At 50.3% G+C, this 13,177-nt stretch overlaps 2 protein-coding genes across 6 annotated transcripts in view; both read left to right on the plus strand.

Moving 5' to 3' along the window:
* The window catches only part of NIPSNAP1 (nipsnap homolog 1), a 27,992-nt gene extending 18,766 nt beyond the window's left edge, over window positions 1–9,226 (plus strand). For 2 of the 3 annotated variants that reach the window (XM_025399131.1, XM_025399133.1), the window contains exons 5-10: window positions 1,592–1,662; window positions 1,808–1,948; window positions 2,256–2,287; window positions 2,589–2,683; window positions 4,780–4,863; window positions 8,042–9,226. In XM_025399131.1, coding sequence (XP_025254916.1) covers window positions 1,592–1,662; window positions 1,808–1,948; window positions 2,256–2,287; window positions 2,589–2,683; window positions 4,780–4,863; window positions 8,042–8,106 — 488 coding nt within the window. In that variant the 3' untranslated portion in view covers window positions 8,107–9,226. Of the gene's footprint in view, window positions 1–1,591; window positions 1,663–1,807; window positions 1,949–2,255; window positions 2,288–2,588; window positions 2,684–4,779; window positions 4,868–8,041 lie in introns of all 3 variants that reach the window. The other variant, XM_025399132.1, reaches the window with a different exon arrangement.
* Window positions 9,227–10,062: 836 nt separating this feature from the next.
* The window catches only part of THOC5 (THO complex 5), a 41,695-nt gene continuing 38,580 nt past the window's right edge, over window positions 10,063–13,177 (plus strand). For 2 of the 3 annotated variants that reach the window (XM_025400304.1, XM_025400303.1), the window contains exons 1-2: window positions 10,063–10,664; window positions 12,005–12,120. The gene's annotated coding sequence lies outside the window, so the exon portion shown is untranslated. The remainder of the gene's footprint in view (window positions 10,665–12,004; window positions 12,121–13,177) is intronic. The other variant, XM_025400302.1, reaches the window with a different exon arrangement.

Below are 13,177 nucleotides of genomic sequence, written 5' to 3' on the forward strand. Positions count from 1 at the left end.
CTTTTTTTTTTTTTTTTTTTTTTTTTTGAGACAGAGTCTCGCTCTGTCATCCAGGCTGGAGTGCAATGGCGCGATCTCGGCTCACTGCAACCTCTGCCTCCCGGATTCAAGCGATTGTCCTACCTCAGCCTCCTGAATCGCTGGGACTACCAGCACATGCCACTATGCCCAGCTAATTTTTTTGTATTTTTAGTAGGGATGGGGTTTCACCATGTTAGCCAGGATGGTCTTGATCTCCTGACCTCGTGATCCGCCCTCCTCAGCTTCCCAAAGTGCTGGGATTTCAGGTGTGAGCCACCGCGCCGGCCTAGGATTTTTATAAATTCTAATAGTACAAAGAGTTTTCCATGCAAAGTAAACATCCCTCCTGCCTAAGGCCTCACAGGCCTCCATGCTGTGTCACAGGGGCATCTACTGTCAATGTCTTTTTTTTTTTTTTGAGATGGAGTCTCGCTCTGTCACCCAGGCTGGAGTGCAGTAGCCAGATCTCTGCTCACTGCAAGCTCCGCCTCCTGGGTTTATGCCATTCTCCTGCCTCAGCCTCCCAAGTAGCTGGGACTACAGGCACCCGCCACCTCGCCCAGCTAGTTTTTTGTATTTCTTAGTAGAGACGGGGTTTCACCATGTTAGCCAGGATAGTCTCGATCTCCTGACCTCGTGATCCGCCCGTCTCGGCCTCCCAAAGTGCTGGGATTACAGGCTTGAGCCACCGCGCCTGGCCCAATCTCTTTTTTTTTGAGATGGAGTTTCGCTCTTGTTGCCCAGGCTGGAGTGCAATGGCGTGGTCTTGGCTCACCGCCACCTCTGCCTCCTAGGTTCAAGCGATTCTCCTGCCTCAGCCTCCCAAGTAGCTGGGATTACAGGCATGCACCACCACACCCGGCTAATTTTATATTTTTAGTAGAGACGGGGTTTCTCCATGTTGGTCAGGCTGGTCTCAAACTCCTGACCTCAGGTGATCCAGCTGCCCAGGCCTCCCAAAATGCTGGGATTACAGGTGTGAGCCACTGCCCCGGTCTACTGTTAATCTCTTAAATCGCCATTAAGAGGTGATGCATAAATTAGCATCTCTGGATGTCCTTGCCCCCTCAACACATGAGGTAGCATACCACACAAGCTCTTCTGTTCCTTGGTTCCTTTTTTCAATTCACTGTCTTGGAATGCTCCATATCAGCCCATCAGTTCTCCCCTGTCCTTTTGTCCAGTTGCTCCTCCAAGGTCTGGTGGTCTTCCTTATGCATGCCACTGCTTCCGGGGTACAGGACACATCTGATCTTGTTGCTATTTAAGGAAGGTGGGGTGGGAATATTATTCCCATTTTCAAGATGAGAACATTGAGGCCTAGAGCCATCCAAGGCTACTGGGCAGAGCTGGAGCTCAAATCCAGGTCTCCTAGACTTGTGTCTGGGATCATCCTCTCCCCATCATGGTCTTCCACCAAGGCAGAGGGAACTCAGAGAGTCTTGCTGCTACAGGGAACCAGACTACCTGCCTCCCCTGTCCCCACCACATATACACTTAGCCAACCTTGGGGAGGTCATCTGCTGGGGGTCCCAGCAGCCCACTGACCTATACCTCTCACCCCCAACAGTGCACCTGTGGCGATTCTCAGGCGGCTACCCAGCCCTCATGGACTGCATGAACAAGCTCAAAAACAATAAGGTATGTTAGTGGCCACTCAGCACACCTCTCTGGATGTTGGATGCAGCCCAGCCCTGTGCTGGGGTCTCCTCTGCCACCCCATGAGGCACACTGTCAGGATGGAGGACACTTCCTGGTAGCCGTACCTTTACCACCATGCCCACAGGAGTACCTGGAGTTCCGAAGGGAGCGGAGCCAGATGCTGCTGTCCAGGAGAAACCAGTTGCTCCTCGAGTTCAGCTTCTGGAATGAGCCACAGCCCAGATTGGGTCCCAACATCTATGAGCTGAGGACATACAAGCTCAAGGTGCCTCCCTCCGACCGACCCCCTCCTGCCCCCCAACTTCCCTACTGCAATGCTGCTTTCAGCTGTCCCAACACCTAGACTGGGGCTTCTGGCTTCTCCCTCCCTATGGGCTCAGAGCAGAGTTGTGTACACATGTGTGCAAACATGCATACCAGGGCCTGAGTGAGTCAGGGCCTGCAAATGAGGCCAAATGGCTGCTGGAGCTTAGGAGGCGGGGAGACAGGGTAGTTTCCCTTCCTTGCCTGGCTGCAATGCTATGAATCTGAGGTGGGGGCTCATTCCCATCATCCCTTTGGTTCTCTTTCAGCCAGGAACCATGATCGAGTGGGGGAACAACTGGTAAGTGGCAGCACTAGGACTGGGGTTGGGGGGGTACCCTGCTCACCTGCCCCACCAAGGCCCCTGGTGGGCCACCTTTTCCAGGGCCATATCACAGGGAACTCAGTACCCTCTGCCCCTCATGGATCTGGGAGAAGGATCCAACCAGGAGGTGAGGATCTCCTAGAAGATTGTGAGCCCTCCGTTGGTAGAACACCCCGCCATCAGCACTTTCCCTCCTGTGGGATGTGGCCAAGAAATCAGCCTCAGTACCCTCTGCACCAGCCCTGGCTTCTGCCCCATATTATTCTGCCTTCTCCAGGGCTCGGGCCATCAAGTACCGGCAGGAGAACCAGGAGGCAGTGGGCGGCTTCTTCTCACAGATAGGAGAGCTCTACGTGGTGCACCATCTCTGGGGTAGGTTGAAGACCTTCCAGGAGCCTTTTGTTAGTTCTCTTTCTCTGTCATCATTCTCTGTAGCCAATGGGGTTGCATTAGTGTCCTCAGAGAACTTAATGTTCTAGCAGGAGACACTATCTTAGATGTAAAGTCACAAAAAGATCAATTTCAGATTATTACAAATAATATTTATAGAAAACAGGCAAGGAGGCCAGGTGCAGTGGCTCATGCACGTAATCACAACACTTTGGGAGGCCGAGGCGGGCGGATCACAAGGTCAAGAGATTGAGACCATCCTGGCCAATATGGTGAAAACCCATCTATACTAAAAATACAAAAATTAGCTGGGCATGGTGGCGCACGCCTGTAGTCCCACATACTTGGGAGGCTGAGGTAGGAGAATCACTTGAACCCAGGAGGTGGAGGTTGCAGTGAGCCGAGATCATGCCATTGCACTCCAGCCTGGCAACAAAGCGAGACTCTGTCTCAAAAAAAAAAAAAAAAAAAAGGCAAGGAGAGATGATGGTGAAAAACACAGGGGATCTACATTGGTCTACATAGACAAAGAATGCCTCTCTGAGGGAGTAAAATGTAAGCTGAGGGGTAAAATGTAAGCTGAGAGCTGCAGGATGAGAAGGAGCCTGCTGTGAATTGCTAGGCAAAACCATTCCAAGTAAACAGAGCAGCACGTGCAAAGGCCCTGTGGTGGGGAAAGGCCTTCGGGGTTTTGAGGTATGGCAAGGAGGCCAGTGTGGAGTGAGTAAGGAAGAATGTGGGGAGATGGATCAGGAGAGGGGGAATGAGTTGGGATTTATTGTAAATGCAATGAGAGACTGTTTCAAACAGCAGTGACATGACCTGATTTTTGTTCTAGTATTATTTCTCTGGCTGCTGGCTGCTTTGTTAAGGGTGCTTGGTAGGGGAGCAAGAGAGAAAGCAGAGCTTTAGGAGGCCATTACTCTAGTTCAGGCAGGAGGGGATGGGGCAGTGGGATGCTGAGAAGTCCACAGATTCGTTAGTCTAGAGGTGGAATCAGCAGGACTTGTGGATGAATTGCCTGTGTGGGGCAAGAGAAGGAGAAGGGCATTCCAGAAGAGCTCCCAGGTTTGTGCTTGACCTGCTGTGTGTTGTTTACTGAGTCTGGGAGGTCTAGGGAAGGAACAAGTCAGTGGGATCAGGAACGTAATCTTGGCCCTTGGAATTCTTACTTTTTTTTTTTTTTTTTTGAGACGGAGTCTCGCTCTGCCGCCCAGGCTGGAGTGCAGTGGCCGGATCTCTGCTCACTGCAAGCTCCGCCTCCCGGGTTCACGCCATTCTCCTGCCTCAGCCTCACGAGTAGCTGGGACTACAGGCGCCCGCCACCGCGCCCGGCTAGTTTTTTTTGTATTTTTTAGTAGAGACGGGGTTTCACCATGTTAGCCAGGATGGTCTCGATCTCCTGACCTCGTGATCCGCCCGTCTCGGCCTCCCAAAGTGCTGGGATTACAGGCTTGAGCCACCGCGCCCGGCCTTTTTTTTTTTTTTTTTTTTTTGAGACGGAGTCTCCCTCTGTCACCTAGGCTGGAGTGCAATGGTGCAATCTCAGCTCACTGCAACCTCCGCCTCCCAAGTTCAAATGATTCTCGTGCCTCATGCTCCTGAGTAGCTGGGATTACAGGCGTGCAGTACCATGCCCGACTAATTTTTGTATTTTTAGTACAGAGTTTCGCCATGTTGGCCAGACTGGCCTTGAACTCCTGGCCTCAAGCAGTCCACCAGCCTTGGCCTCCCAAAGTGCTGGGATTACAGGCATGAGCCACCACACCCAGCCAGAAGTGTTACATTAAAAATGCTGACACACGAAAGTAGAGATGTCAAGTAGGCAGTAGATGGATATAGGAGTCTGGAGTGCTTGGGAGTGTTTGCGACTAGAAATATAAATGTAGGCAATATTAACATATGTACTGATTGGATGGATTATTAAAGCAGATAGTGTTTGCTAACAGTCCGAGGGAGGCATCTAGGGAGGAGGAGACAGCAGGGCAGGGTTTGGGGGGCAGTGGGAAGAGGGCCCTGTGCTGGGTAAGGGATCTGATCCTCTGTGCCTGAGAAATGAGTCTGTGCCTTTCTCACAGCCTATAAAGACCTGCAGTCTCGGGAGGAGACTCGAAACGCTGCCTGGAGGAAGAGAGGCTGGGATGAAAATGTCTACTATACAGGTGAGTGAAGACTTTGGAGGTCTTCTGCTGAGAACCCTGTCTGAGGATGGAATCCCCTCTGCAAGGAGATCTAGCCTTTCTTGATTACCTCCAGTGATGGGGAACTTACTTTTAAGACAGTGAGTTAGTGGGTTTCTATCCCAGTGGCACACTCCAGAGGATACCAGCAGGCCTAGGTGAGTGCTCTAGGGGATGATAACACAGCCAGGGCCACACCTCTGCCTAGGAGATGTGGATTAGCAAACGCCCATTGTGACCTTGGGCATGGTTCTTCACCTCGCTGAGGCTGTTCCCTCGTCTATAAGATGGTGATGGTGATAGTGCTTCCATCAGAGGGCTGTGAGGGAAGATTCTACAAACTGTTATTTTTTATTTTATTTTATTTATTTTTGAGACAGAGTCTCACTCTGTCACCCATGCTGGAGTGCAGTGGTGTGATCTTGGCTCACTGTAACCTCCGCCTCCCAGGTTCAAGCCATTCTCCTGCTTCAGCCTCCCAAGTAGCTGGGATTACAGGCATGTGCCACCATGTCCAGCTAATTTTGTATTTTTAGTAGTGACAGGGTTTTACCATGTTGGCCAAGCTGGTCTTGAACTCCTGACCTCAGGTGATCTGCCTGCCTCAGCCTCCCAAAGTGCTGTGATTACAGGCATGAGCCACCACACCCGGCCCACAAACTCATTTATGAAAAGTGCTTTCCCCAGTGTTTGTCACAAAGGAAGCATGCAGGAAATGTTTTTGAACAAGGTTTTTGTTTTTGTAGAGACACAATCTTACTATGTCGCCCAGGCTGGTCTCAAACTCCTAGGCTAAGCAGTCCTCCCACCTCAGCCTTCCAAAGTGCTGGAATTATAGGCATGAGCTACTGTGCCCAGGTTCAAACAAGTTTTTTGCTCAAGGTATTTGCCACTTTGCTAGGAACCCTGAAACCACCTAGAGTCAGTGGGTGTTAATTGAGCCCTCACTGTGTGCTGGGAACTGTGGTAGGTAGGTGGTTGAGGGGCCCATAAATGAACAAGAGCTGTTCTTGCCACTGAGGAGCTTACAGTGATCACTTACCAAGTGGTATGAGGGAGAATATGTCTGCTGAAGGAGGTAGCAGGAGCCTTGCTATTCAGCGTGGTCCCAGCTGGGTATGGTGCCTCACAACTGAAATCCCAGCACATTGGGAGGCCGAGGCAAGAGGATCACTTGAGGCCAGTAGTTTAAGACCAGCCTGGGCAACACAGGGAGACCCCATCTCTACAAAACATTTTCTAAAAATTAGCAGGACATGATGGTTCCCACCTGTAGTCCCAGCTACTTGGAAGGCTGAGGTGGGAGGATCACTTGAGCCCAGGAGTTTGAGGCTACAGTGAGCCATGATTGTGGCATTGCACTCCAGCCTGGGCAACAGTGAGACCCTATGTCAAAAATAAAAAATAAAAAAATAAAAAACAGGACAGGCACACTGGCTTACACCTGTAATCCCAGCACCATGTAAGGTTGAGGTGCGTGGATCAGTTGAGGCCAGGAGTTGGAGACTAGTCTGGGCAACATGGTGAAACCCCGTCTCTACTAAAAATACAAAAATTAGCCAGGCGTGGTAACTCAAGCCTGTAATCCCGGCTACTCCGGAGGCTGAGGCACAAGAATTGCTTGAACCCAGGAGGTGGAGGTCGCATTGAGCCGAGAACCTGCCACTGCACTCTAGCCTGGAAGACAGAGTGAGACTCTGTCTCAAAAAAAAAAACCAAAAATTAAAAAACAAAACAAAATCAAGTGTGGTCCCAACTGACAATATTGGCATCCCCTGGGAGCTTGTTAAGAATGACAAATCTCGGCCGGGTGCAGTGGCTCACGCCTGCATCCCAGCACTTTGGGAGGCCAACGCAGGCAGATCACCTAAGGTCAGGAGTTCTACACCAGCCTGACCAACATGGAAAAACCCCGTCTCTACTAAAAATACAAAATTAGCTGGGCATGGTGGCACATGCCTGCAATCCCAGCTACTTCGGAGGCTGAGGCAGGAGAATCGTTTGAACCTGGAAGGCGGAGGTTGCAGTGAGCCCAGATAGTGCCATTACACTCCAGCCTGGCAACAAGGGTGAAATTCCGTCTCAAACAAACAAACAAAGAAGAATGACAAATCTCAGCCTTCCTGCAACCTACCGAATCAGAATCTGCACATTAACAAGAACTGCCAAGTGATTTGTATGCACATTAAAGTTTGAAAAGCTCTGAGCTGGAGGAGAGTCTAACCTCCTGGATGACTTGAGCTGACCTTCTCTAGGCTGCACCCTCCCCATCTGTAAAACAAGGCAGTTGGGCTAAATCAGTGTTTTTCTTTTTTCTTTTTCTTTTTTTTTTTTTTTTTTGAGACGGAGTCTCGCTGTGCTCCCAGGCTGGAGTGCAGTGGCGTGATCTCGGCTCACTGCAAGCTCCGCCTCCCAGGTTCACGCCATTCTCCCGCCTCAGCCTCCCAAGTAGCTGAGACTACAGGCGCCCGCCACCACGCCCGGCTAGTTTTTTGTATTTTTAGTAGAGACGGGGTTTCACCATGTTAGCCAGGATAGTCTCGATCTCCTGACCTCGTGATCCACCCGCCTCGGCCTCCCAAAGTGCTGGGATTACAGGCGTGAGCCACCGCGCCTGGCCTTTTCTTTTTTTTTGAGATGGGGTTTCACGCTCATTGCCCAGGCTGGACTGCAATGGCCTGATCTTGGCTCACAGCAACCTCTGACTCTCAGGTTCAAGCGATTCTTCTGCCTCAGCATCCCCAGTAGCTGGGATTACAGGCATGTGCCACTACGCCTGGCCAATTTTGTATTTTTAGTAGAGAGAGGGTTTCTCCATGTTGGTCAGGCTGGTCTCGAACTCCTGACCTCAGGTGATCCGCCTGTCTCGGCCTCCCTAAGTGCTGGGATTATAGGCATGAGCCACCATGCCTGGCCAACAGATAACTATTAAAATTTAAGAAAATGTTACTCTCATCACCACTAAAGTCCTATCTTATCCCATAATTTGAGGGATCTGGTGCTCTTCATGGGCCCTTTCAGGAGGGCAATAGGACATTCCTGTTGCAGCATCTGGGACCTCCTTCTGCCCACTCAAAGGCCAGCATGTTTGGGTGGGGCCAGGGAAGGTTGTTGGCTTGCTTGAGCCCCCTGTGTGACCTCTGCCTTTCTCTCTCCTCAGTCCCCCTGGTGCGACACATGGAGTCTAGGATCATGATCCCCTTGAAGATCTCGCCTCTCCAGTGATGCTGCCTACACCTCCACCTTCTTCCCCTTCTCCCTCAGGCAACCCCGATAGACAGTGGCACTCCCGGTCCTGCTATCTTGGTTTTGTCTTGGCTCTGGGAGGACTCTGAGGGGCAGTGCTCAACTCAGACAAGGGGGAACTGAAGGCTGACAAGTTCTGAGGATTACAGCTCTGCCCAGGCCCTTTCCACTTTCCCTGCCTGCCTCCTTCCCCCTGCTAGAAGTAGTTTCTAATTTCCCTGAATGAAGGATAGCAATCTTTTAGGCCTTCTTATATGTTCTAGAATTCCTCATCTCAAGGCCACAAGTCCCCAGTTATCACCCTTGGAAATCCTCCGTTTAGCTTAGTTGCACAAAAGGTAACATGTCCAGTGGCTAGAGGTGGGGTGGGAAGACAGGACCCCAGGCCAGGCCCTAAGGAATTCCCTGGTCTCCACTGGGCCACCCACTTGCTGGACAGTCTGAGCCAAGTCCCTCCTGTTGGAGAAAAGCCTGGAACTGCCAAAAACAAAACAAAACAAAAACCTCATCACCATGGTCAGGAGGAGGTCCAGACATCCCACCCAGATAGGCTGGGGAAAGGGATGGAAGCCAGGAAGGATTTAGGGGCAGGAGACAGACACGTAACAGGAACTCAGAAGGTAGAACTTAGAATTCAGAACTTGGGTTTCAATTGTAGAATTTGGAATCTGGAATACAGAATTGGGAAGAAGAACAGAGATGACAAAAGACCATTTGAAGAGAGGTTCCTAATACTAGACAGATGGAGAGTGGCTTGGCTGTTTCCCCCTACATATTGGGGTTGAAAACTTAAATGTGTAGTTCCAGTCCTTCTATGCAGAAAGTCTCTCCTGCCCTCCCTCCTTCCTGCAGGCAAATGTACCACCTAGGGCCTGTTCCCTCACCCTGTATTCTGTCTCCCCTGATTGACATTCTGTCAGCCCAACCCTCATTCTGCAGGGCCACCTGGTGTGTGGAGCGGGGGGTCAGTGACTCGGGGGGGGTCTCCTCAGTGACCCCCATACCTCATCATGAACCCTTGGATAGCTTGATTCTGCCTCCCATCCAGGAAAACTTGTGCTGGAGTTGCTGATGGAACCAATTAAATATTTACTATAAATCGCAGTGTCCTTTCTTCATCTGCAAGGAACTTTAGCAGGTGCCTGAGGCAGGGCACAGTAGAGCTGGTGGGCTTAGTCCCACATGGCAGATCTACCCTCCTGGAGGGTACTGTGTTGAACTATTCTCAACAGTCAGTACTGGCTGGGCACAGTGGCTCACGCCTATAATCCCAGCACTTTGGGAGTCCGAGGTGGACAGATCACTTGAGTGAGGTCAGGCGTTCAAGACCAGCCTGGGCAACATGGTGAAACCCTGTCTCTACTAAAAATACCAAATAGCTGGGCATGGTGGTGCATGCCTGTAATCCCAGCTACTTGGGAGGCTGAGGCAGGCTGAGGCAGGAGAATCGTTTAAACCCTGGAGTCGCCCGGCGCGGTGGCTCACGCCTGTAATCCCAGCACTTTGGGAGGCCGAGACGGGCGGATCACGAGGTCAGAAGATCGAGACCACGGTGAAACCCCGTTTCTACTAAAAATACAAAAAATTAGCCGGGCGCAGGAGGCTGAGGCAGGAGAATGGCGTGAACCCGGGAGGCGGAGCTTGCAGTGAGCCGAGATTGCGCCACTGCACTCCAGCCTGGGCGACAGAGCGAGACTCTGTCTCAAAAATAAATAAATAAATAAATAAACCCTGGAGTCAGAGGTTGCAGTGAGCAGAGACTGCGCCACTGCACTTCAGCCTGGGCGACAGAGCAAAACTCTGTCTCAAAAAAAAAAAAAAACAACAAACCATTATTTTCCTTCTTGCTCCAGGGAAGAAGGAACTGGCCCTGTACAACCAGGGATTCAGGACACGTGTTACTAGCTCCGGATAAGTAGGATTTACCCGAAAAAATCGACCCTATTTGTACAGTTCATGCCAGGGGGTAGGAAACACTTGAAGCTTTCAAATACTGCATTAGAAGCTTTCAAATATTGCGTTAGACTTGTGACTCTCTGTCCTGGGCAAGTCAGGTCTAAAATGGAGAAACTGGTGAGGCACTCCTCAAAAAGCCAAGTGTAAAATGAGGTTAATGCCCTCCCTGACTTGTTGCCTTCACTTGTGTGGCATATTGTGGTGAAAATAATAATTAAGAAGCAACGTTATGGATGCAAATCCTTTAGGGCCCAAATCTTTCCGGCCGCTGCCAAGTTCTTTCGTGTTATCTTGGACATAACACAACATTAATTCAACTACTTGGCGGAGCGCCCACTAGTTGCTGGGCACTGCCTTAGGCCCTGGGACAGTGAACAAAGAACAGGTCTCTTTGTCTCTTCTTTACAGCCTCACCACGCCCCCACCTCCCTCGGGGGCCTCCGCACTCAGCTTCCGGCCTCCACGCCTCGCTTCCTATCGGCCGCCCTTTCCTCACTTCTGCTTCTCTATGGTGCGCGAGCCGCCTTTGCTCCGCCTCCGGAAGTGGCTTGCTCCCGGTTCCAGGTTCGCGGAGCTGTGAGGTAAGGAGGGGAGTAGGGCAGCGGGGCTGGGATATGGGGCGGGGCTGGGCACTCCGGGACTGAGGTGCTGATCGCCCAAAGGGCGCCCCTGGCCTGGGGTCTGACCCGGATTCTCCTCCCTCACTACCGGCGGTCCCCGGCCCCTCGGCAGTGCGCTGTTATGTCATCCGAAAAGTGTTCGCTGCAGCATCCTCAGGCTTCACGTTGCAGCCTCTTGGTCGTGAAAATGTAGCCTGATGGGGGGGGTGATGGTGGTGATGGTAACAGCTCACATATAATGTGCTTTTCTGTGTGCCAGGCACTCTACTGTGTTGCCAAAGTCAGGATTTCTCACACTTAAGCCTTTCAGGTCCCGTCTTTGTAGGCTTTGCCAGATCAACTTACCGCCTGTACTACCGTTTACTAAAAATTTTTAATCCAGTCCAAAAATTTTTTTTTTTGCAACGGGGTCTCTGTTGTCAAGACTGAGCGATCATAGCTCACTGCAGCCTGGAACTTGTGGGTTCAAGCCATCCTCCCACCCCAGCCTCCAGAGTAGCTTGGGACCACAGGTCTGCGCCACCACACTAGGCTAATTTTTAAATTTTTTCTGAAAACTCTGTTTCTGTTTTCTGAAAACTCTCGCTCTGTTTCCCACTCTGGTCTTGAACTCCTGGGCTCAAGCGATTCTTTCGCCTCTGCTTGCCTTGGTTTCCCAAAGTGTTGGGATTACAGGTGTGAGCCCAGTCACTTTTTTTGTTGTTGTTGTTGAGACTGAATCTCGCTCTGTCTCCCAGGCTGGGGTGAAGTGGCGGCGATCTCGGCTTGTTGCAACCTCTGCCTCCCTGGTTCAGGTGGTTCTCCTACCTCAGCCTCCTGAGTAGCTGAGCTTACAGGCGCACACCTCCACACCCGGCTAATTTTTGTATTCTTGGTAGAGACGGGGTTTCACCATTTTGGCCAGGCTGGTCTTGAACTCCTGACCTCAGGTAATCCACCTGCCTCAGCCTCCCAAAGTGCTGGGATTACGGGTGTGAGCCACTGCGCCCAGCCAAGTCACTTTTGAAACTAAAAATTTACTTTGAGAGAAAACTTGAAATCTCTCCACCAGAAATGGAAAGCTGCTTTCACTTGTTTTATGTAGAAGGTAAAAATTAATATAGTTAATATAATGAAAATAGATCATTGTTAACAAATTCTGGCTAGATTTTGTTGTTTAAGGCTGTGGGATAGAGTTCTTTTGTTACAAAGGAACATTGGTATTCATAGATGTTAAAGACAAACTAGGGAACTTAGATGTTCTCCTTGAAGCAATCAGAAGTTTCAAAAAAGAATTGAAAAGGGATTAACTTTCTCCTTAGGTGTTCAGCATTATTTAAGATCACCTATGCATCATCTGAAGCCACAATCCCAGGTCATCTTCATCACCTTCCCCAGTGGAATGCCTCCTGTGTTAAAGCCCACAACAACCCCTGTGGTAGGGACTGTTATTCTCATTTGATTTGTGAGGAATCAGACCCAGAGAAAAGTGAAGTGACTTGTCCGGGGACTCATAGCCGTGAAAGAGTAGAACGGACATTCCAGTTCAGGGCTCTCTGACTTTTACCATGACAAACTATTGGCTGCCTCAAGTCAGAGAGGTGGAAGCTTCAGTGAGTATGATTGTGCCACTGCACTCCAGCTTGGGTGACAGACCAAGATAGATTAAGGTAAAGGGGACAGTGCTGCCCACCTCAGGAGGCTGTGGTGAGGCAACAAGGGAGGATGCTTTGTGACCCTAGAGACCCATGAAATGTAGGTTCTATACTTTAAATTCTAGGATCAACCTGGGAGTCGATGGCATCACTAGATGAGATGCTGGCAGGACTAGGAGGCGTAACAGTGTAGTTAAGAGCACCAGTATGGCATTGATTGGATAGATCCAGATTTTAGCATAGTAGTCATGTGACCTTGGGCAAGTAATTCCCCTTGCAAGCCTCAGTTTTGTCGTCTGTAAAATGGTGGTAGTTCTTATCTGAAAAGTTTGTTATAAGGAGCAAATGAGAACTTACCCATACAGTGCTTGGATCAAGGCCCAGCACACAGTGATCACAGTAGTAGTGGGAGTGCGTTTAAATGCCAGACTGCGGAGTTTGGATACTAATTTATGGAGCACTCTGCAAGGCTCAGGGGGAAGAGGATAGAGCTCACAATCTACATGGGAAGACAGGTGAACGATTCATAGAGATAAATTCCGTAACAGTGTACCCAAAGTAGCCAAAAGAGTGCTTTGGGGAGACCTGACAGGCTTCCTAGAGCAGATGAGCTTTGCTTCATCTTGAAGGATATAGGGAGGAAGATCTTTGCAAGCAGGGGAAAGGATGTGGAGTGTTTGGAGAACTGGGATTGCAGGGTGTAATTGCAGCCAGGAGCAGAGGTTGGGGACAGTGGGAAGGTCAGTAGGAATGGGAATGCAAGAAATGAAATTGGGAAGATGGGTTGGGGACAAACCATCAAGGGTCTTTATGACAGGTCAGGGAATATGGATATTCAGT

The sequence above is a fragment of the Theropithecus gelada genome, chromosome 10, assembly GCF_003255815.1.
Source record: "Theropithecus gelada isolate Dixy chromosome 10, Tgel_1.0, whole genome shotgun sequence".
NCBI classification, from domain to species: Eukaryota; Metazoa; Chordata; class Mammalia; order Primates; family Cercopithecidae; genus Theropithecus; species Theropithecus gelada.